Source organism: Martes martes (genome assembly GCF_963455335.1).
Source record: "Martes martes genome assembly, chromosome: 5".
Lineage (NCBI taxonomy): Eukaryota > Metazoa > Chordata > Mammalia > Carnivora > Mustelidae > Martes > Martes martes.
This window is the reverse complement of record NC_137892.1, coordinates 72,612,200-72,635,709: the sequence shown is the minus strand read 5'-3', so window position 1 is coordinate 72,635,709 and position 23,510 is coordinate 72,612,200. Positions and strand designations below refer to the sequence as shown.

The window sequence follows — 23,510 nt, the reverse complement described above, 5'->3', positions numbered from 1 at the left end:
TAGATTATCTTTACTCCTTTGTCAAAGACCAGCTGACTATATCTGTATGGGTCTTATTCCTGAGCTCTCTATTCTGTTACATTAACTTGTCTTTTCTTTCATCAATATCATAGTGCCTTGGGTACTGTAACTTTATAGTAAATCTTAAAGTTGGTATCAGTCTTCCATTTTTGTTCTTCAGTATTTTAGTAGCTACGCTGGATCATTTGCCTTTCTGCAAAAACTTTAGAATCAATTTCTATTTCTAGCTTGCTGAGAGTTTTTATCATGAACGTGAGTTGGAAAATGGCTTTTTTGTAATCTATTATTGGTATGATCATGATTTTTCAGCTTTAGTCTGATGATGTCATGAATTACATTAATTGATTTTTTGAATGTTGAACTAGTTTTGTATACCTGGAACAAATGCTACTTGGCACTGGCTAAATTTTTGTTCTACAATGTTGAATTTGTTTTATTTGGGATTTTTTGCACCTATGTTCATGACAGATATCTGTCTGTAACTTTCCTTTCTTGTAATCTCTCTGTCTGGTTTTAGTATTCTGGTAATGCTTGCCTTATAGAATGAGGAACTGTTCTCTCTGCTTCTATTTTCTGGGATGGATTATACAGAATTGACATGATTTCCTTCTTATATGTTTGGTAGAATTAACCACTGAAACCATCTAGGTCTTATACTTTCTATTTGGGAAGCTTATTATTGATTCCATTTCCTTAACACATATAGCCTTATGCAGTCTAGCTATTTTTCCTTGTGTATGTTTTGGTAGATTATGTCTTTCATAGAACTGGTCCATTTCAACTAAACTTTAAAATTTGTGGGTATAGAGTTGTTCATGATATAGCTTTATTTATCCTTTTAATTCCTGGGTTCAGTACTGATGGCCCCTCTTTTCATTTCGGATATTAATCTGTCTCCTTTCTTTCTTGGTTAGCCTGGCAAGAGATTTATCAGTTTTATTAATATTTTCAAATTAGCCAGCTTTTGGTTTCAATAATTATCTGAATTGATTTCCTGTTTTCATTTTCCTTGATTTCTACTCTGATTTTTATCATTTTTATTATTTTGGATTTAACTAATTAGTTAGTTATCTGTAAACCCAACATGGGTCTTGAACTCACAATGCTGAAGCCAAGAATCACATACTTTACCCAAGTGAGTCAGTCAGGTGTACCTACTTTGGATTTAATTTGCTCTTCCTTTTCTAGTTTTCTAAGGTGAAATCTTAAGATTATTGATTTAGAACTTTTGTGTTTTCTAATATATTCAATGCTATAAATTTCTCTCTAACCTCCGCTTTTGTTGCATCTCACAAATTTTGAGGAGTTATATTTTCACTGAGTACAAAACATTTAAGCATTTCTTTTGAAATGTATCTCTTTTGAGATACCTTAATGTATGTGTTTAGATGTTGTTTAATCTCCAAATATTTTGGGATTTTTCCAGTTATCTTTCTGTTATTGATTTATAGTTCAGTTCCATTGTAGTCCGAAAGCATAATTTGTAGTCTACTTTTAGAAATTTATTAGTGGCGCAGAATGTGGTCTTAGTAAAATGTTCCATGTGTACATGAAAAGAATGTGTATTCTGCTATTGCTGGATTACTGTCCTATAAATGTCAATTAGATCAAGTTGTTTGATGGTGCTGTTCAATTAAACTATATCCTTACTGGTTTTCTGCCTGCTGGATCTGTAATTATTGATAGAGGAATGTTGAAGTCTCCAACAATAACTGTGAATTCATCCATTTCTTCTTGCAGTTCTATTAGTTTTTGCCTTATATATTCTGACAAGTTAGATGCATACACATTAAAGATTATTACATCTTTTTGGAGAACTGATAGCTTTATCAGTATGCAAAGTTCCTTGTAATCCCATATCATTTTCCTTGCTCTGAATTCTGTTTTGTTTCAAATTAATGTAGCTAATTCCAGGTTTCTTTTGATTAATGTTAGCATGGCGTATCTTTCTCTGTCCCTCTATTCTTGATCTGAATCCTTATATTTCAGATGGGTTTCTTGCAGAAAACAGAGTCTGAGTCTTCTTTTTTTAACCACTTTGACAGTCTTTCCTGAATTGGTGTATTTAGTCCATGCACATTCAAAATGATTATTAAATAATTATTATCTGGAGTAATATCTACCATATTTGTTACCATTTTCTATTCATTGCTTTTGTTCCCTTTGTTTTCCATTTTTTTTAAAAGATTTTATTTATTTATTTAACAGACAGAGATCACAAGTAGGCAGAGAGGCAGGCAGAGAGAGAGTGGGAAGCAGGCTCCCCGCTTGAGCAGAGAGCCTGATGCGGGGCTCGATCCCAGGACCCTGGGATCATGACCTGAGCTGAAGGCAGAGGCTTTAACCCCTTGAGCCACCCAGGCACCCCAGTTTTGTTCCCTTTGTTTTCCATTTTTGTCTTCTCTAGTTTTAATGGAGCATTTTACATGATTCTATTTTCTCTCCTGTCTTAGCACATCAATTATACTGAAAATATTCTTAGTGATTGCCCTAGAGTTTACAATATACACTTACCATTAACCAACTTCACTTTCAACTAAAGGATGTTCTATAGAATTGAAAAATATAATTCTTGGTAAAAGCAACAAGGAAGCAAACTAATGAAAGCACTAACTCAAAAAGATATATTCAACACCATGCTCACTTAAGCATTATTGACAATAGCCCAGATATGGAAGCAACCTAAGGATCCATCAATGGATGAATAGATAAAGAAAAGGTAGCATATAAATACAATGGAATATTATTCATCTATAAAAATGAATGGAATTCACCATTTGTGACAAGGATGGACCTTGAGAGCATTATGTTAAATGAAAAAGTCAGAGAAAAAGTCATAGGTCATATGATCTCACTCACCTATATGTGTAACCTAAAAACAACAAAACAAGAAAACAAGCTCATAGGTACAAAGCAACAGATTGGTCATTCCCAGAGGCAGGAATGGGGTGGAGAGTAGGCAAAATGAGTAAAGAGGGTCAAAAGGTACAGACTTACAGTTATAAAATAAAGAAGTCTACCCCAAAGATATAAATGTAGTGAAAAGAAGGGCCACATGCACCCCAATGTTCATGGCAGGAATGTCCACAATAGTCAAACTATGGAAAGAGCCAAGATGCCCTTCAACAGACGAATGGATAAAGGAGATATGGTCCATATAGACAATGGAATATTACTCAGCCATCAGAAAGGATGAATATCCAACAAGGATGGAACTGGAGAAGATTATGCTAAGTGAAATAAGTCAAGCAGAGAAAGCCCATTATCATATGGTTTTACTTATTTGTGGAACATAAGGAATAGCATGGAGGACATTTGGAGGAGGAAGAGAAAAATGAATTGGGGAGAATCAGAGGGGGAGACAAATCATGAGAGACTATGGACTCCGGGAAACAAACTGAGGGTTTTGGAGCAGTGGGAATGGGTTAGCCCAGTGACGGGTATTAAGGAGGGCATGTATTGCCTGGAGCACTGGGTGTTATACCCAAACAATGAATCATGGAATACTATATCAAGAACTAATGATGTACTATATGCTAACACAATTAAAATAAATAAATAAAATAAAGAAGTCATTTACAGCATGAGGACTATAGTTAATACTGTACTGCATATTTAAAACTTGCAAAGAGAATAGATCTTAAAAGTTCTCATCACAAGTAAAAAAAAAAATTTGTTAACTATGATGACAGATGTTGTGGTGGTCATTTTGCAATATATACAAACAAAATCATTATGTTGTGCACCTGAAACTAATAAAATGTATGTCAATTATACCTAGTTTAAAAAATCATAGTGAAATAGTTGTCAATATGTTAAGAAACATTTTGTGTTATGTAATATATATGCTTATTTTTTAACACATTAATAAGATCAAGTGTCTCGATTTCAAAGTGTTGATGTGCAAAAATGTTATTTAGAAACATTTGATCCAAATATATGTTATAGTGAAAAAAGAACTAATAGTTAGCTAAATAAATACAATAGAAAATTAAAGACAATAGGGTATCAGGAATGTTAATATAGTTGTACAACCATATAAAACTGAAGTCTCAATGAGTCATATTCCAATGGATTGAATTATCAACCAAATAGAGATATAATTTCTTCCAAATCAGTCCATACATACACATCAACCAATAACAAAGTTAAATATATTTTCTGGTAGACTAAAACAATTTTTTGTTTTTAAATTAAGCTAACATCACCATATGGTGTGGGAAAGTTAGAATATGGTATTACTTTCTGAAATTTTGCATGATCATATTTAAGAGTCAGTAAAATAAAAAGCAATTCTAAGTCTTAATAGATTTTAGTAATTATCTTAAAGCAATGAAACTGAAAATACATAAAGGTCTTCAGAACTTGAAACATTTTCTCTAACGTTCTCAAAACCACAGAAAGCTTACAAGAACTAAGCTGAGATGGAATATAAATCAAGACTAATTCTACTCTAACTTACTTTGTTTATAATTGAGCTCAAAAGTGGGCAAATAATCTTGCTATGTAAGAAGTCTGCAAGAAGAAATAGGATGTAATCATCATAGTTTTCTTAAATGCCTTCTATAAGATACTGGACTCAAAAGATTCTAACCATTATCTTTATGAGTAAAATGTGAAATGAAGACTCACCCAATAAAGCAAGATGTTTACTGCTTTATCTGTTTCTTTCTGTAATTTGCAACACAAAGAAGTTCATGGACAACAGTACTACCTACTTTGTAGAATTATTGTCAGGTTTATACCGACTAAACCATTTCTCCCTTCTTTAGTAACTTCAAGAACTTAAAAGATACTCATTCCTTTGACCTGAATTGGAGTATTCTAGCAAGGTACTTTATATGTCATCTTCCCATAAAAGAACTTAACATTCTCTGAAATGTAAAGTATTTGTATTTTCTCTAAAAGGGATAAGATATACTTGGAATAGTATTTGCTTACTTAAAAAAAATTAAAGTAAGGGGTGCCTGGGTGGCTCAGTGGGTAAAGCCTCTGCCATCGGCTCAGGTCATGATCCCAGGGTCCTGGGATCGAGCCCCGCATCGGGCTCTCTGCTCAGCAAGAGACCTGCTTTCCCCTCTCTCTTTCTGCCTGCCTCTCTGCCTACTTGTGATCTCTGTCTGTCAAATAAATAAATAAAATCTAAAAAAAAAGAAAATTAAAGTAAGGTAAGAAAGAAATATGGATGATAAATATTAGAAAGCTTTTTCAAATATGAGAGTACACACTAAGTCCTCTTAGAAAACTAATGATACTAAAAGGATTTGGAATTCTCTAGTTTAGCTTGTTTATAATCTTGAATGAGTCTTATAATATCCTCATTTTTTAACCTATGAAAAAATCTATTTAATTAATTTATTAAAATATCATGCCACATCACCAGAAAAGCTAGAGATTTTTAGATAAGAGAATTTTATTTACAGAAAGGTCACGGAGAATTAACAAAATTTTATGAACACAATTTTGTTAAAAATAACAGAATCAAGAATGATTTAATATATAGTATTGCTTGTTATATAATATATACTAAAATATAGTTTTCATGCTACATTAACCCATTAGTTTTTTCTGTTCCAATTTTTAACAAATCCAGAAATAAGGCAGCATATATGGAACAGAATGACTACATACTTTTAAATTATGTATTCCATCTACATCAGATACTCTCAATTTAAAAACTACCTGCAAATTACATGGACTTTCCATTATAATTCCTAAATTTAAAGATACAAGCACCAAATGGAACACAAAATACATAAAATAAATTGTCATAAATTTCAAAAGGAAAAAATTACATAAGCAATATTATAAATTAACAAAGAATTTCCCAAAGAATACTGCAGAAGATATGTCAAAATTTTTAGAATGATTAAATCTAGAATATTTTTTACTTGCATTCTTTTCCATCTGGTTGAAAATACCAAAGCACTGACTGAATTGAAAGAACCATTTATAAATGAATAGTAGATGGCACATACCATTTTATGGATAAAAGGAAGAGGGACTACGTACTTTGATTTGCAAATAATGTTCTTTATCCAAGTAAATCCTCAGTGTTTCTATTATCCTTAAATGACAAGATTCGTTAAGTACTGTGTGAAAAAAGAGAACATCTTTTACTGATGGAAGGCTTCTAATCTTATTCGGGTTGGATCCTCTGGATGTCTCAAGGCAATTCCATTACGAAGGAGCAGCTCAATATAAGGTGGCCAAAAAGAATCACTAATTTTGACATATGGATCATGTGGAACATCAAATAACCTATTTAAAAGAATCTAGGAAAAAATGTTGTTTAAGATATATCATACTTAGTAAAAAAATGATACAGATATAATAAAACATTAAAAATTTGTTTACCAAAGAATATTAATCTCTCTTCACTTTGAATAATTGCTTGTTATAATTTCTATGTATTAACTTAAATAATTTTCTTCCTTTAAAAAAAACTACAGATATTAATAAATGGAAACATCTTTAAAACTGTGAACAAGTTTCTGAAACTTCATGGAAAGAAACCTTAAACTCAAACATGTAGTTCAGGTAGAATAGAGATGCCAACTAAAGATTCCATCCATGTAAAAGCATAGGGTTTCACTGTGTAAATACTAAATAACATCATAAAAATTTCTTTAAAGTAATAATCTTGGGAATATGATTAAGGGCTAGTCCCCAATTTTGTGTTCTTTTAAAAAATGACAATATTCCTTCTAGTAAGGTATAAAAAACAGACCCAGTCTTATACTAAAGATAAATTAATATAAATATATTTAATGAAGTATAGTATATTTAAGAACTTACGCAGTATTTTCTGCTTTGACCCTGTGTATAACTGTTCAGAAATCACTAATTAAAAGAAATCTTGAAGACAAAACAACTACACAAAACACTTACCTCTAACATTTCATGCAGTGTTATCAGCTGTACAGTTGATTCTTGAATGTTTTTCTTTGACAGAAATGTGAATAAAAAAATATTAACAATTCAATTCTGCCAATGGCAGATTAGACTACAATTACCACAAAAATTTTTAAATGTAATATTTCTTAACTGCTATGGAACCAGGTATACCAAAACCAAATATTTTTTATTAGGTGATTTTAAAAGAACTCTGAAAGTAAACAATCTGCTTATATTAAACAGGTTCATAAAAACAAAGTTCAAACAACCTCTAAGAGACTGAAATCTTTTGCAATTACAAAAAGATACACAATTCAAACTATCTACAAATATATAATGGATAAATTATATTATACATAATATATATATTCATGTTATCCAAAGACTAATGTTTGAACTCTCCGATCAAAATATCTCAAACAAATGGCATTCCAAACAGTATTTATACAGCTTCAGGACAGGAAACTTACTTCGCAGGGAGCCTTGTTCAACTTTCAATAGTTCTTGACAGTTCCTAATGTTAAATCAACTCACTGCTTCCTTTTTCCTTGGAATGACTGAGAATAAATCCCATTCCAATCCGATCCAAGAACCCCTCAAATATTTGAAAACAGGCATTATGAGCCCTGAGTTTTCGCCATATTAATCATCATTAGTTCCTTCAATTATTTTTCATAAGCCATAGCCTTGTAGCCCCTCATTATCATGGGTGTTCTCTAAATGTGTTTAATTTATCTTGTTTTTTCTTTTTCAATCCAGTCTCCACATGATACAAGTGTGATTTAAATAGCAAAGATGAAAAGGAAGACTCACTTCCATACTTACAGGTGCTGGAATTTTATTCATCAAGTTTATTCATCATCAGCTTTTGGACATCTATTTTGCCCTGCTGACTATGATCTAAAATGCCTAAGCTTCTTTCATACATCTAGCTAAGATAGGTTTCCTTCATTCTTCAGTGTTTTAAACCCAAGAAAGATATTCTAAGTACCTCCACTAAATATTATCCCCATTTTATTTGGCCTAATTCCAGCCAACTGAAAAATATAGTCCTAATTCTGTCACCCAGTATATTTACTATCTATCTCCCTTAGTTTCTTATCATTTGCAAGTTTTCATCACCATGCCTTCTACCTATTTATATAAACTCCTATTAAAAATATTCCATAGGACATCTCGGGGCACCTGGGTGGCTTAGTGGGTTAGGCCTCTGCCTTCGGCTCGGGTCATGATCTCAGGGTCCTGGGATCAAGCCCTGCATCGGGCTCTCTGCTCAGCGGGGAGTCTGCGTACCCCTCTCTCTCTGCCTGCCTCTCTGCCTACTTGTGATCTCTCTCTGTCAGATAAATAAATAAATAAATAAAATAAAAAATAAAATAAAAATATTCCATAGGACATCTCTTCATACCCACAGGTCCTGTCCCTGTGCTTTAACATAAACATCTTATTGTACAAAACAAAACAAAACAAAAAAACCTACAAAAAAAACAAAAACAAAATAAAACCAAAAACCAAAAAAAAAAAAAAAAAAAATCAATAGGACAAGGATCTAAAGGGTGTCTGCTAGAAATCTCCTTCCAAGATAATACTAATTCTAATCAGCAGCTTGAGTTCAGACATTTAATTAATTACAAAGTCACCTACTATAATGACAGCTAGTATTTTCCCATACCAGTCAAAGATTACTGGGGAGTCCTTATAAAGTCTTATATAGGGGCACCTGGTGGCTCTGTCGGTTGAGCATTTGCCTTCCACTTAGGTCATGATTTTGGACTCCTGGGCTCCCACGCCACATTGGGCTCAGACCCTGCATTGGGCTCGGACCCCGCATCAGGCTCGTATCCTACATTGGGCTCCCTGCTCAGTGGGGAGTCTGCTTCTCCCTCTGCCCTTCATCTGCTTGTGCTATCTCTCTCTCTCTCTCACCCTCTCTCAAGTAAATAAATAAGTAAAATCTTAATTAAAAAAAATTAAACTCTTATGTAAGTACAAATATACTAAAGAAAGAATAAAAATAAATGTGATTCCTGAGTAAAGAGAGTAAAACTGGATCTCAAAATCTCCTGACCTCTAATACCTTACTAAGAGTGGTTAAAAAAAGCAGCTTTCAGTAGTGATGAAAACAAATAGAATTAAAGAACAGATACAGAAATAAGCAGCTACAAAGCACAGATTAAAATATAAATGTTTGAGACAAAGAAAAAGCAGAGGAAAAATATAATGAGAGCAAACCTAGAAAAAAAATGTTTCAACATAAAGATATGAAAAACAACCTGCACCCCTGGAGCAAATAATACTTTATATTTAAAAAAAAAGATATGAAAAATAATACGACATAATAAAATAAAATTTCCATGAAATGAAATTTGACCTAAATCTCTCCCTAAAAACAATGCCAACTTCAAAGCAAAACTGATACTGAATGATCAACATTGTGATGTATCTCTGTTAAATTACTGAAGTTCAAAGACAAAGAACTCTTCAGATATGTACTTGAGGTATCTAGAGGCTTACCTCAGATCTCCACAGCACATTCTATTTCAGAAGAATGGAGCAGTCCCTACCAGATCTTAATTTTTTTTTTTTAATGTGCTGAAAATATCCTTTGACTATAAAAGCAAACAAAGTATTTTCATCATTCAAGAACCTCAGAAATAAAATGCCCAGGAATTCTACTTGAACAATTTACTTATCAAAGAAATCCATCAAGTCAAACTAGTTAAAATTAAAAACTCAAATGTTAAAAGATGATAAGCATAGAATCCAATACAATATAAAATCAATACATCTAATCCAATATAATGCAGAATAAAAATGCTATAAACCTGCCAAAAATTAAAATAAATAACACAAATTGTAATGAAGGTATAGGAGGAAGAACGTTAATTTCCTCATCTTTCATAGCAGGGAGTCAATGAATGCTGTCTAAAATTGAAAGATGAAATTTAAAAACATATTATAATCTTTTATAATGTTTTTCATAATTTGTTTTCTCTATATTAGGGATCGCTCCAGAATTAAAATCATTTGAAGCAAAGAAATATTTATCTGAGTTAAATAAATCATCCTCACTCATTTTTCTCCTATCAAATTCAGTAAAATTACATGTAATACTTATTTTATACTGGCCTATACAAAACTACATTGATCTGGGGGCACCTGGGTGGCTTTGGCTCAGGTCATGGTCTTGGGGTCGTAGAATCGAGCCCAGTATTGGGTTCCCTGCTTGGCGGAGAGCCTGCTTTTCCCTCTACCTGTGTATGCTCTCTCTCTCAAATAAATAAATAAAATCTTTATTAAAAAAAAAAAAAACTACATTGATCTGCACATTCATTCATCAATCCATTTACACTTCCGTTTACAAAGACGTCTCAAATGATGTTCACCTAATGTTAATGATGTGGTGGATGGATTCAAGTTTTTTCTTTTTGTACACATCTTTGAATGATAAAGCCCAGTGCTATGGATGGAACTGTGCCTCTCAAAATTCACATGTCCATGTCCCATCCCCCATGGTGACTATATTTGGAGATGAAGCCCTTAAAGAATTAATTAAAGTTAAATGTGACCATAATGGTGGTATCCTAATCCAGCTGGACAGGTGTCTTTATAAGACAAAGAGACACCAGAGAGTTCTCTACTCTCGAACAGAGAAAAGGCCACGTGAGGACACAGCAAGAAATGGCTGTCCAGGAAAAAAGGCCTCAGTAGAAACCAACCCAGGTGACATTTTGACCTTGGACTTACAGCTTCCCGAACAGTGAGAAAATAAAATCTTTCATTGAAACCATTTAATCTGTAGTATTTTACTAAGGCAGATTGAGTCAATTAATACATCCAGTATTACTGCTTGACAGAAAAAGAGAAAAAAAAGAGAAAGTAATCTATCATTTTATAACAGGTATCAACAGTTCATATACTTCATTTAAAAAAAGTGAGTTTATGGGTGCCTGGGTGGCTCAGTGGCTTAAGCCTCTGCCTCCGGCTCAGGTCATGATCTCAGGGTCCTGAGATCGAGTTCCGCATCAGGCTCTCTGCTCAGCAGGGAGCCTGTTCCTCCTCTCTCTCTGCCTGCCTCTCTGCCTACTTGTGATCTCTCTCTGTCAAATAAATAAATAAAATCTTTAAGAAAAAAAAGTGAGTTTATTAAATATGACTTAACAAATCCATGATGGCTTCTGGTGATCAATGATTCCTTTTTAGAATCCCTCAAAACGTCTGGTTCTATTATTGGAGAAGTTTGAGAAATTTTTAAAAAATGTTGAAAACAGGCAAGACTGGAATCAGAAAATGTCACTGAGTTATTGTAGGATTATGATCATTAAGAGGTAGGGAATTCTGAACTTAATGAAATGGTTAACAGAAGGCTATCAATAATTTTAGAAATGAACAAGGGGTATAAATAACAATGGATAGAATGGGAGACATAGTCCATAAAATATGTAAAGCCTCCTAATAGTTACAATGAAGAAAGGGAAGAATAATAAATACAGATAAGAAAACAAAGAGAATTCTCTCTCCCTTTCCTAGTATACTCATAGTCATTGAATAAATATGAATTCAGAAGGTACTATAATACATATGCAAGATAATAGACCTACAAAGATGAAATCAACATATGAAAGAGCTCAGAGTGCATGGTGGGTGAACAGAGATAGACATAAACGATCACTACAAAATCCTGTGACAAATGGTAATAAAATGGCACATAAACTTCACTTAATATTTCACACAGAGGCATGCCTGAGTCGTGCAGTTGGTTAATTGTCCAACTCTTTTTTTTTTTTAAGACTGTATTTATTGGGGTGGTGGGGAAATGGACATTGGGGAGGGTATGGGCTATGATGAGTGCTGTGAAATGTGTAAACCTGACGATTCACAGACCTGTACCCCTGGGGATAAAAATACATTATATGTTTATTAAAATTAAAAAAAAAAAGACTGTATTTATTGGGGCGCCTGGGTGGCTCAGTGGATTAAGCCTCTGCCTTCAGCTCAGGTCATGATCACAGGGTCCTGGGATCGAGCCCTGCATTGGGCTCTCTGCTCGGCAGGGAGCCTGCTTCCCCCTCTCTCTCTGCCTGCCTCTCTGCCTACTTGATCTCTCTCTCTGTCAAATAAATAAATAAAATCTTAAAAAAAAAAAAAGGCTGTATTTATTTATTTGAGAGAGAGGGAGAGAGAGAGAAGGAAAGGGCATAAGTGGGGAGGAGGGTCAGAGGGAGAGGGAGAAGCAGATTCCCAGAGGAGCAGGGAGCATGATGTGGGGTCCAATCCCAGGACTCTGGGATCATGACCTGAGCCAAAGGCAGATGCTTAACCAACTGAGCCATTCAGGCACCCCAAGCATCCAGCTCTTGGTTTTCAGCTCAGGTGTGAACCCAGGGTCATGAGATCAAGCCCCATGTCAGGCTCCATGCTCTGCCAGAAGACTGCTTAAGTTTCTCTCTTCCTCTCCCCCTCCCCCTCCCACTGCCACACACACTCTCTCTCTAATAAATAAATAAGTCTAAAAAAAAATACTTCATGCAAAAGATGATGTTTAGAAGTGTTTTGTAAGCAGATGGAATAAAATGTATAAGGCATGAAAAGAGACAGGTCATTGCATACTTGCTGGGACTAGAGTGGTATAGTTGAACAGATTTGTGCAAGAGATGAATAAAGAATGGTTGGACAGGAGGCTAAAGAGATAGACAGTCAAATCCATTACTCTAAACTTTACAGACTTCATCCAGTAGGGAGCCATCAGTTTTACGTTGAAAAATGATTAAAATACATATTTTTAGAAAGATGATTCTGGTGCCAGTTTCAATGCCTACTCTACTTCCACAAGTTCTATTTATTTATACTATATACTGTTTTTAAAAAAGGAATTAAAGTAGTTGTTCCCAATCTTGTGTCACCAAATAAAATAATTTCTAACTTTTGTGGAAAAGCTTTATTCCATCATAACTACTAGTAAAATAGTCAAGAACTTACAATAACTAACAGCTATCTTCTGATTTTAAAAATCCACATAGGCTCACCATGGAAAATTTGGAAAAGAGTAAAAACAAAAACAAAAACAAATCTCACCTAAAATCCTAGCTCCCAGACATAGGCACTATTACATTTTTTGTTACAGATTAGACTCATAAAATTTAGTTAGCTATGTTTTATCCATTTAACAATAAGTTGTGAGCATTTTAGTAACTCTTCTGGTAGTGTTCAATATATTATTTTTAAAAGGTTTATTTTTTCCCCCTACCATATGGGTAAATATTTAAAAATGCATTTAATCCTGTTTTATTGAACTATCAATATTATCAACTAAAATTATAATATTTGCAATCAATATTATAATATGAAATATTTCTGCACATGTATCTATGTGTTTCTTTGAAACATATATAATAAACTTACAAAAATTTATCAGAAAATTTACTTTTGAACTTATATGAAACAGTATCATATATAAATATCTACATGAATGTGTTCTCTAAAACTTACCTTTTTCTTTTTCTTTTTAACATTTCTATCAGGCAGAGGAAAATGATCTTCCAGAAACTCACCCAAGGTAACCAAGAGTTTCTCCTTATATTCTTTTACATCATGCATTTTAGTTTTCAGCTCACCAAAGATTCTAATAGATATTTTAAAAATTGAGAGAAATATTTTACTGATAAAATACATAAAATACACAAACATATGTAACTGTTAACTCATGAAGTTGATCAAACACTTTGTTCAAACTTCATTTGTTCAAACGAAATAACTAGCTTTATGAAAGTACAAATCTCGGGACCACCACATGGCTCAGTGGGTTAAGCGTCTGCCTTCAGTTCAGGTCATGATCCCAGAATCCTGGGATCATGTTCTGCATCAGGCTCCACGCTCCATGCTCCTCCCTCTCTGCAGCTACTCCTGTTCCTCCCACTACTAATGGGCTCTCTCTGTCCCTTTCTCTCTGACAAATAAATAAGTAAAATCTTACAAAAAAAAAAAAGTAAGTAAAACTTTCTATGTAACATGCAGGGAAACTATCCATCAAGTCATTAATCAAACGTCATGTAACTAACAACAGGCTAAAGTTAAAGTAAAACTCACAATTTCTAGTAAAATTTCCCTTCTTTTCATGTACATATTTCATGTAACATAAAAAAATAACTTTTTCCTATTTCAAAAAATTAGAATACAAATACCTGGATTCAGAAAATGTCACAACCTGATGTTTCAATTCATTGTGTAGTACATTAAGAGATTCCAGTATCTGTTGTTGTTCATCGAACCACTGTTGCTCCCTTTAAACATGGAAAAACAATACCAACACAGCCAAATAAAACATTAATACCAATTCAATATATATCAGTGATTAAAGGTAATATAATATAGTTATACCTTTCCAAGTCTTCCTTTAACTTTTCATTCTTTGACTGAATAGTAGAGAGTACCAATTCAAGATCATGTCTCAATTTTTGGAACTAGAACAAAATAATTCAAATTGCTTAGTCTATAATCCTATAAATAGTTATATTTTTTAATGAGAGTGAAATTTACATTAATTATTTAGGATAGTCAGAAATCAAGAGCAAAAAAGCCTACCAGTAAGCCTGAAAGGAAAATATACAGCAGATACTAGGTTCTTTGTAACATTTCATTTGTTAAATTCAAAAACGTAAGAAGTAGTTTTGAGCAATACATTTTAATTTGATACTGAAAGATGATTAAAAAATAAGTTTTCAGTAATCAGTTAGATTAGGTCTCTTTTCTAAGGAAACTATACAAAAGCAGACACAAATGATTATCATTCATTTAACAAGTATATACTGATCATAGACTACCAGACATTGTTGAAGGAGTCAGGGATTCAAATATGAACAAAGAGGAGAACTGAGACAAACAAATATATAACTCCAGTAAGTGATCAGTATCATGAAGAAAAAAATAAGTCAATAGGAACACAGACAGACATGAGGAATAGGAATGGCTCTTTTAGGTAGTATGACATAGAGAGACCTCTCTGATCAGCTTAACAGTACAACAGCAGATAAAGAAGACATGAGACAAGACATGACCATTTCTAGCAAAAGAATGTTCCAAGCAGAGAAAATTGTAGGTACAAATGCACTGAGGCAAGAGCATGTATGACGTATTTGAGAAATATCAAAGAAGACTGTGTGGCTATAGAAAATTACAATAACATCTGGAGTTTTTTCTAGTATTTTTTTGTTTCTAGAACATATTAGCTAATGTTCCTTTCTTCTGATGTCAAGGGTTTCCATTAGCTTTTTACACATCTAAATCAGTGATAATTTAAAGATGTATGTCATAAACCTTATAGCAACCACAGAAAAGGGGGGGGGGACTAACCAGTAAACCAATAGTATAAATAAAATAGGTTGATTTTCAAAACTACACAAGTCAAGAAATTGGAAAGAGAGGAAAACAGGAACAGAGAAAAGGTAATACAAATAAGAAAGAAAAATCAAGTACTAAGATTTCAGAGCAACCACATTGATATTACATTAATATTAACTAACAATATAATTAAATTAAAAATAAATAATAGAAAGGTAACTGGAAAAATCTGCAAACATTTAAACATTAAAAACGTACTTCTAAAAAATCCATGAGTCAAACAAGTAATCTACGACAAAAAAAATGATTATGCACTACTTGAAAATAAAAACAAAATAACAATTTCTGGGGTGAAGCAAAAGCAGTACTCCGATAAGAATGTACAGCAATAAAAGCCTATATTAGAAAAACAAAAGCTCTTGGGGCAGCTGGGTACTTCAGTCCCTCAAGCACCTGCCTTCTGTTCAGGTCATGATCACAGGATCCTGGGATGGAGCTTTCCCACCCCTCATCAGCTCATCAGTCTGCTTCTCCCTCTACTCCTCCTCCTGCTCATGCTCTCTCTCTCTCAAATAAATAAATAAAATCTTAAAAAAAGAAAAAAACAAAAGCTCTGAAATTAAGGACAGCTTCCACCATAAGAAAAAGAACAAATAAAATAAAAAGTACACTGAATAAAAAGTAAAACAAACAAGAAGAAAATTGGGGGTGGGGGTCAATGAAACCCAATCAATGAAACCCAAAGCTGACTCTTTGAGGTGGTCATCATAATTACCCACACTAATTACAACAGGAAAAAAGAACAAAAATTAATAACATTAGGAATGAGAGAGGTGATATTACTATAAACATTGAAATGATATTACGGGAATATTAAGAACAAACTGAATAAATGTAACAAATTAGAGGAGATGGACAAACTCTTTAAAAGACACAAACTACCACTTATTCAGAGAAAAAGAGAAAAACCTAACTAGCCATAAAAAAACTGAATTTGTGGCTAGAAATTTTCCCACAAAGAAAACTCTAGGCCTAGATGGCTTCATCTGTGAATTCTAACAAACATTTAAGGAATAAATAATACTTATTCTATACAAACTCTTTTGAAAAGAGAATACTTCTCAACTCATTCTATTAGGCCTGATACCAAAGTCTGAGCAAGATGTCATAAGAAAAGAAAACCACAGATTACTATCTCTCATTAACATAGACACAGAAAACCTTAATAAAGTTTTAATAAATGAAATCCATCAATAAATAAAAAAGATTAAGCAAAGTCTGTTTACCCTAAGAATATATGGTTAAGCAGATAATATAATTTTTTAAAAAATCAGTGTACTAATAAGTCAATTAATTTGCATAGTCATTGTATAAAATTAATATACAGCAACTGCTGCATATCTATATATTCATAGTGAAGTGGTAGAAAGAGAAATTAAGAAAACAACCTATTTACAAGCACGCCAAAAACAATAAAATACCTAGGAATAAACTTAACCAAGGAGGTGAAAGATCTATACTCCAAAAACTATAAAGCAATGATGAAAAAATCTAAAATGACACAAGCAAATGGAGAGGTATTGCATGCTCATGGACAGGAAAAACCAAAATTTTTTATTTTTTTATTTTTAATTAACATATAATATATTATTTGTTTCAGGGGTACAGATCTGTGATTCATCAGTCTTACACAATTCACAATGCTCACCATAGCACATATTGTCCCCAATGTCCATCACCCAGCCACCCCATCCCTTCCATCCCCCTCCACTCCAGCAACCCTCAGTTTGCTTCCTGAGATTAAGAGTCTCTTCTAGCAGGGTGCCTGGGTGGCTCAGTGGGTTAAAGCCTCTGCCTTCGGCTTGGGTCATGATCCCAGAGTCCTGGGATCGAGCCCCGCATCGGGCTCTCTGTTCAGCGGGGAGCCTGCTTCCCTTCCTCTCTCTCTCTGCTTGCCTCTCTGCCTACTTGTGATCTCTGTCTGTCAAAAAAATAAATAAAATCTTAAAAAAAAAAAAAGAGTCTCTTCTAGGAAAAATCAATATTGTTTAAAAAAAAATGTCTATACTATCCAAAGCAATCTACAGATTTACACAATCCCTATGAAAATACCAATGGAAGTTTTCACAGAACTCGGGCAAATAATCCTAATTTCTATGGAACCCCAAAAAACCCCAAATAGCCAAAACGATCCTGAAAACGAACAAAAGCTGGAGGTTTCACAATCCCAGATTTCAAGATATACTATAAAGCTGTAGTAATCAAAACAGTATGGCACAGCACAAAAACAGATACATAGATCAATGGAACAGAATATAGAGTCCAGAAGTAAATCCATGCTGTTATGGTCAATTAATCTACAACAAAGGAGGCAAGAATATACAATGGGGAAAAGACCATTTCTTCAACAAATGGGAAGAAGGATGGGAAGACTGGACAGCTACATGCAAAAATATGAAATTGGGCCACGTTCTCATACCATACAGAAAATAAGCCCAAAATGGATTAAACACCTCAATGAAAGACCAAAACCGTAAAATTTCTAAAGCACAGGCAACCATAGAAATTTCTTTGAAATCAGCCATAGAAATATTTTTACAGCTATGTCTCCTCTGACAAGGAAAACAAAAGTGAAATTAAACTACTGAGACCACACCAAAATATAAAGGAAATCATCAATAAAACTTACTGAATGGGAGAAGATATTTGGAAATGCTCTGATAAGGGGTTCATATCCAACTATATAAAGAACTTATACAACTCAATACCAACAAAAATAAATAATCCAATTAAAACTGGGCAGAGGACCTGAATAGTCATTTTTCCAAAGAGAACACACAGGGTGCCTGGGTGGCTCAGTAGGTTAGGTGTGTGCCTTTGGCTCAGGTCAGGGTCCTGGGGTCCTGGGATCAAGCTCTGCATCGGGCTCCCTATGTAGGCTTGTCCCTCTCCCTCTGCGCCACCCCCAGCCTCCCATCGTGCTCACTTTCTCTCTCTCAAATAAAATATTAAAAACAAACAAACAAACAAAAAAAAAAACAGAGGACATACAGATGGCCAACAAACACATGAAGGTGCTCAACATAACTAATCATCAGGGAAATGCAAATTAAAACCACAGTGAGATATCATTATATAACTATCAGAATGGTTATAATCAAAAACACAAGAAAATACAAAAGTTAGCAAGGATGTAGAGAAAAAGGAATCTTTAAGCAATGTTGGTGAGAATGCAGATGGACACAGCCACTATAGAAAACAGTATGGAGGTTCCTCAAAAAATTAAAAATAGAATCACCATATGATCCAGTAAGTCTACTACTAGGTATTTACCCAAAGAAAACAAAAACATTAATTTGAAAAGAGATATATATAACCCTATGTTTACTGTAACATTATTTACAATCGCCAAGATATGAAAGTAACCTAAGTGCCCTTCAATAGACACATAAAAAAGATGTGGTATATATTTGCTATCATCTTGCCATTTGAAACAATTATGAATGGATCTAGAGGGAATAATGCTAAGCAAAAGACATCAGACAGAGAAAGACTACTACCATATGATTTCACCTATATGTGGAATTTAAGAAACTAAAGAACAAAGAAAAAAAACAGACAAAGAGTCTTAAATATAGAGAACACACTAGGTTGCCAGAGAGGAGGTGTATGGAGGGATAGGGAAAGCAGATAAAGGGGATTAAGAGTGTACTTATCTTGAAGAGGACTAAAACATGTATAGAATTATTGAATCATTATATTTTATACCTGAAACTAATATAATATTCCATGTTTTTAAAAATCAATGTAATTTTTTATATCAACAGACTAAAATAGAAAAAAAATCTTCTCAATGAATTTCGAAGAATAAATGACAAAATTCAATAATAATTTATGATTTGGAAAAAGACTCCATAAATTGTAATAGAAGGTAATTTCCTCAACTTAATTAAGGGAATCTACAAAAAACCTACTACTAACATCACACTTAATGATGAAAGAGTGAACGCTATCCACTAAGGTCAGGAACAAGGGAAAAAATGTCCATTCTCACCACTTTCATTAAGTATGTTACTAAATGTTCCATGGGCACCTGGGCGCTCAGTCAGATAAGCCACCGACTCTCAATTTCTGCTCAGGTCATGATCACAGTATCGTGAGATTGAGCTCTGTGTTGGGCTCTGCACTCAGTGGGGAGTCTCCTTGGGATTCTCTCCCTCTCCCTCTGCTAGTGCACCCTCTTGCTCTCAAATAAATAAATCTCTAAAAAAAATAATAAATGTTCTAGAACAGTACAATAAGCCAAGAAAAACATATGAAAGGCATGTAGGGCACCTAGCTGGCACAGTCAGTTAAACACCTGATTCTTGGTTTCAGATCAGATCACAATCTCAGGGCTATGAGATCCAACCCCGAGTCCAGCTCCGTGCCCAGCATGGAGTCTGCTGGAGAGTCTCTCTCCCTGTCCCTCTGCCCCTCTTGCTCATGAGAAGGAAAGAAAGGAAGGGAAGGGAAGGGAAGGGAAGGGAAGGGAAGGGAAGGGAAGGGAAGGAAGGAAGGAAGGAAGGAAGGAAAGAAGGAAGGATATGAAAGGCATCTAGCTGTAAAGGAATAAAATATAATTTCCTCTGATCTCAGATGACATAACTAGCTATGTAGAAAATCCTACAACATCTACAAAAAAGCCACTAGAATAAAGGGGTTTTTCAGACTAATAGAAAATCAATATATAAATATTGATTGTATTTGTATGTATCAGGATTAAATAATTGACAAGCGAAAAAAGAATACCACTTTAATGGCATCAAAAATATGAAATAACAAAGGGATGAACTTGACAAAAATGTGTAAGACCTGTACACCTCTATTATAATTTAAGTCTTTTAAAAAATCATGAATTGGGATGCTTGGCTTGCTCAACCAGTAGAGCATGAGAATCTTGATCTTGGAGTCATGAGTTCAAGTCCCACATAGGGGATAGTTTGCTTAAAAAAATAAAAATTAAAAAAAATAAGGAATTAATATTGGATTTTGTTACTTATTCTTCCTGAATTCATTGGGACAGTCAAATGTCTTTTTTCTTTTTTAGTCTTTGATATAATGAATTATAAAACACTGATGAGATAAATCTTAAAAATACTAAATAGATGGAGACCTAAGTAAATACAGAGATCATACAGGGCTCATGGATCCCTGGGCTAAAGATGTCAATTCTCCTCAAATTAAACTATAGAATCAGGGCAATCTCAGTCAAAATTCAGTAAGCTTTTTATGTGATTGAATGACCAGCTAACTCTATATGAAAATATAGAATAATTTCAATAAGGAACAAAAAAGATAGAGAATTCATACTATTTCAATTCAAGACTTTAAAACTTCAGTAAATAAAACAATATGGTATTGACCTAAAGACAGAAATGCAGTAAAAAGGCAAAGAAATAACCATGAATGAAGAAAAAATGGAGTCTAGAAATGGATCCATACATATGGTCAGCCAATTAATTTTCAATAAGCATGCAAAGGAAATTTTTAAAAATATTTTTCTTCAACTGTTTGTGCTGGAATACCCACAATTGTATTCATATGAAAGAAAATACAGCTTTGGGGCCCCTGGGTGGCTCAGTGGGTTAAAGCCTCTGCCTTCAGCTCAGGTCATGATCCCAGGGTCCTAGGATTAAGCCCCCCGTCAGGCTCCTCAGAAGCCTGCTTCCCCCTTTCTCCCTCTGCCTGCCTCTCTGCCTACTTGTGTTCTCTGTCTGTCAAATAAACAAATAAAATCTTTTTTAAAAATAAAGAAAGGAAGAAAATACACCTTTATCACTAACTCATTCTATATAAAAACATTAATTCAAACTGGATCATAAATGTGAAACTTTGAAATTTTTAAAGAAAAACCTGTGACCTTAAGTTGGGTAAATATTTCTTATATTTGAGCACAAACCTTAAAAAAAATGATAAAACAGAGTTAATCAAACTGGGAACTTTTTTTTTTTTAAAAGATACTGTTAAGAAAATAAAAAGATAAGTGTGCAGGAAAGAGTTAACTGAGCAAGCCAAGGGTGCACACCTGCACATTACCAAGAAGGACCTGCTTTCAGGACAGGTCCCTTGTGGACTCCTGAAGGATGAGCTTTGAGGCCTTAGAATATTATGTCTCATCTGAGTGTTTATACAGGGTGCTAGGATGGCTCAGTCTGTAGAGCATGCAACCTTTGATCTTGGTGTTGTGAGTTCAAGCCACAGTTGGCACCAGTTTGATCAGAGTTTATTCTAACTATGTGATTTATGGTGAATGCAATTTTGCTCTGAGGGCTGAAGTGTGAGTAGGAGAGGTCAGTCAAGGAAGCCCCTTATGCATAGTGATTGTCTACTGATAAAAACTCTAGGCAAGTCCCAGGTGAACTTCCCTACATGACAATACTTTGTACATGTTGTGTACTCAGTTTCAAGGAGAATTAAACAAATTTATCAACTCCACTGGGAAAAGATTACTATAAGCTTAGCCTATCTGTGTTTTCCCTTGCTCATTTTAATCTGTGTCTTCTCACTGTAACGAACTGTAACCATAAGTACAATAGCTTCTCTGACTCCTGTGTGCCCATCGACGAAATGAGAGTGGTCTTAGGGAAAACCCTGACAACAGCTGGCATCAAAAGTAGGATTTTGCTATACTGACCTTGGCTCACCAAAACATAATGAAAGCACTCTGTGGGAAAAAGAAGGATAATGGGGCAGAGAATGAGGAACCTGGCACCTGATGTTTACCCAGTCAACAAAGATAGAAGACAATAGCTGGACCATGATCAATATTTATAAGCAGAAGTAGTGTGGGAATTTAGAAATGGACAGAAAAAATTCTCAGACAGTTGGCTGACTGGATGCATAAGTTGGCTGACAGGATGCATAAGGAGATATAAAATACTGAGAAACAAACAAGCTAAATATTCAATCTCTTTATTATTTTTATCTGTAATAGTTAAAATGAAAGCAGAATGTTAAGGCCAATGCTGGTACTGCATCGTTTGAATTTCAGCCAGTTCAAACCAGAGTTGCTAGCTTAAGGGCTGCTACCAAAGGGAAAAATTACAGTGGATCATTATGTCATGTCATTTTTAATTCATGATACTGAAAATCTGGTGGTTCATTTCAATATGAAAAAGAATCTTTATTTTCCATTCTGGGAAAATGTTCATGTATTATTTAGGTTTCTTCCCTTCCATTTTCTTTCTTTTTTTTTTTTTAATTTGGAACTTCTACTGGTTTTATTTTGTACTTCTGAGTTGATACTACAGTTCTACTATCTTCTGTTATTCCAGTTGTTTTCTTTTTTTGCCATCCTTACTCTGTAGATTTCCATGACTATCATTACCAACATTTTTGTGTTTATTTCAGGTATTATGTTTTTATTTAGAAAGGCTCTTATTCTGATTTGTCCTTTTCAAAATAACAGCTTCATTGAGATATAATTCACATACAACACAGTACCCATTTAAGGTGTATAATTCAGTTATTCTTACTGTATTTGTAGAGTTGTACAAATATCACCACAATCTATTTTAGAACATTTTCATCATCCCAAAAGTAAACCTGTTAGCAGTATCCATTAGCAGTTACTATCTCCTCTCCAATCATCCAGCCTTAATCAATAAGCAACAACCTACTTTCTGTCTCTATGGATTTGCCTATTACAGACATTTCATATAAATGAAATATAATATGCAATCTTTTGTGACTGGTTTCTTTCATTTAGCACAATGTTGTCAAGATACACCTATATTATGACATATAAGTAATTCATTATTTTAGACAATAGTACATCACTGTATAGGCATATCACATTTATCTATTCATCAGTTGATGAATATTTGGGTTGTTTAACCTTTTTGGCCATTAAGAAAAATGTTGCTATGGACATTCATGTTTAAGTTTTTGTGTGGACACACACTTATTTTCATTTCTCTATGGTATACAGCTGAGAGTGAAACTACTGGTTCAAATAGCAACTCTTTCATCTTCTGAGGAACTACCAGACTGTTTTCCAAAGGGGCTGAACTATTTTATACTCCCACTAGCAGTTTATCTATATTCTAATTTCTCCATATCTTCACCAATACTTGTTGTCTTGTTGTCTAATTGTCTGTCTTTTGACTATAACAATGTCGAGGGGGTATGAAGTAGTACTTTTCTTAAGTTGATGTTCTGTTATTTTTTAATTTTTTTTCAAAGATTTATTTATTTGTTTATTTGAAGGAGTG

At 33.8% G+C, this 23,510-nt stretch overlaps 1 protein-coding gene across 1 annotated transcript in view; it reads right to left on the bottom strand.

Moving 5' to 3' along the window:
* Positions 1-5,421: 5,421 nt before the first annotated feature.
* The window catches only part of CENPK (centromere protein K), a 40,989-nt gene continuing 22,900 nt past the window's right edge, over positions 5,422-23,510 (bottom strand). Inside the window, exons 7-11 of the mRNA XM_080804245.1 lie at positions 14,296-14,378; positions 14,100-14,198; positions 13,408-13,540; positions 6,913-6,966; positions 5,422-6,296 (exon numbers count right to left, since the gene is read on the bottom strand). Coding sequence (XP_080660371.1) covers positions 6,138-6,296; positions 6,913-6,966; positions 13,408-13,540; positions 14,100-14,198; positions 14,296-14,378 — 528 coding nt within the window. The 3' untranslated portion in view covers positions 5,422-6,137. The remainder of the gene's footprint in view (positions 6,297-6,912; positions 6,967-13,407; positions 13,541-14,099; positions 14,199-14,295; positions 14,379-23,510) is intronic.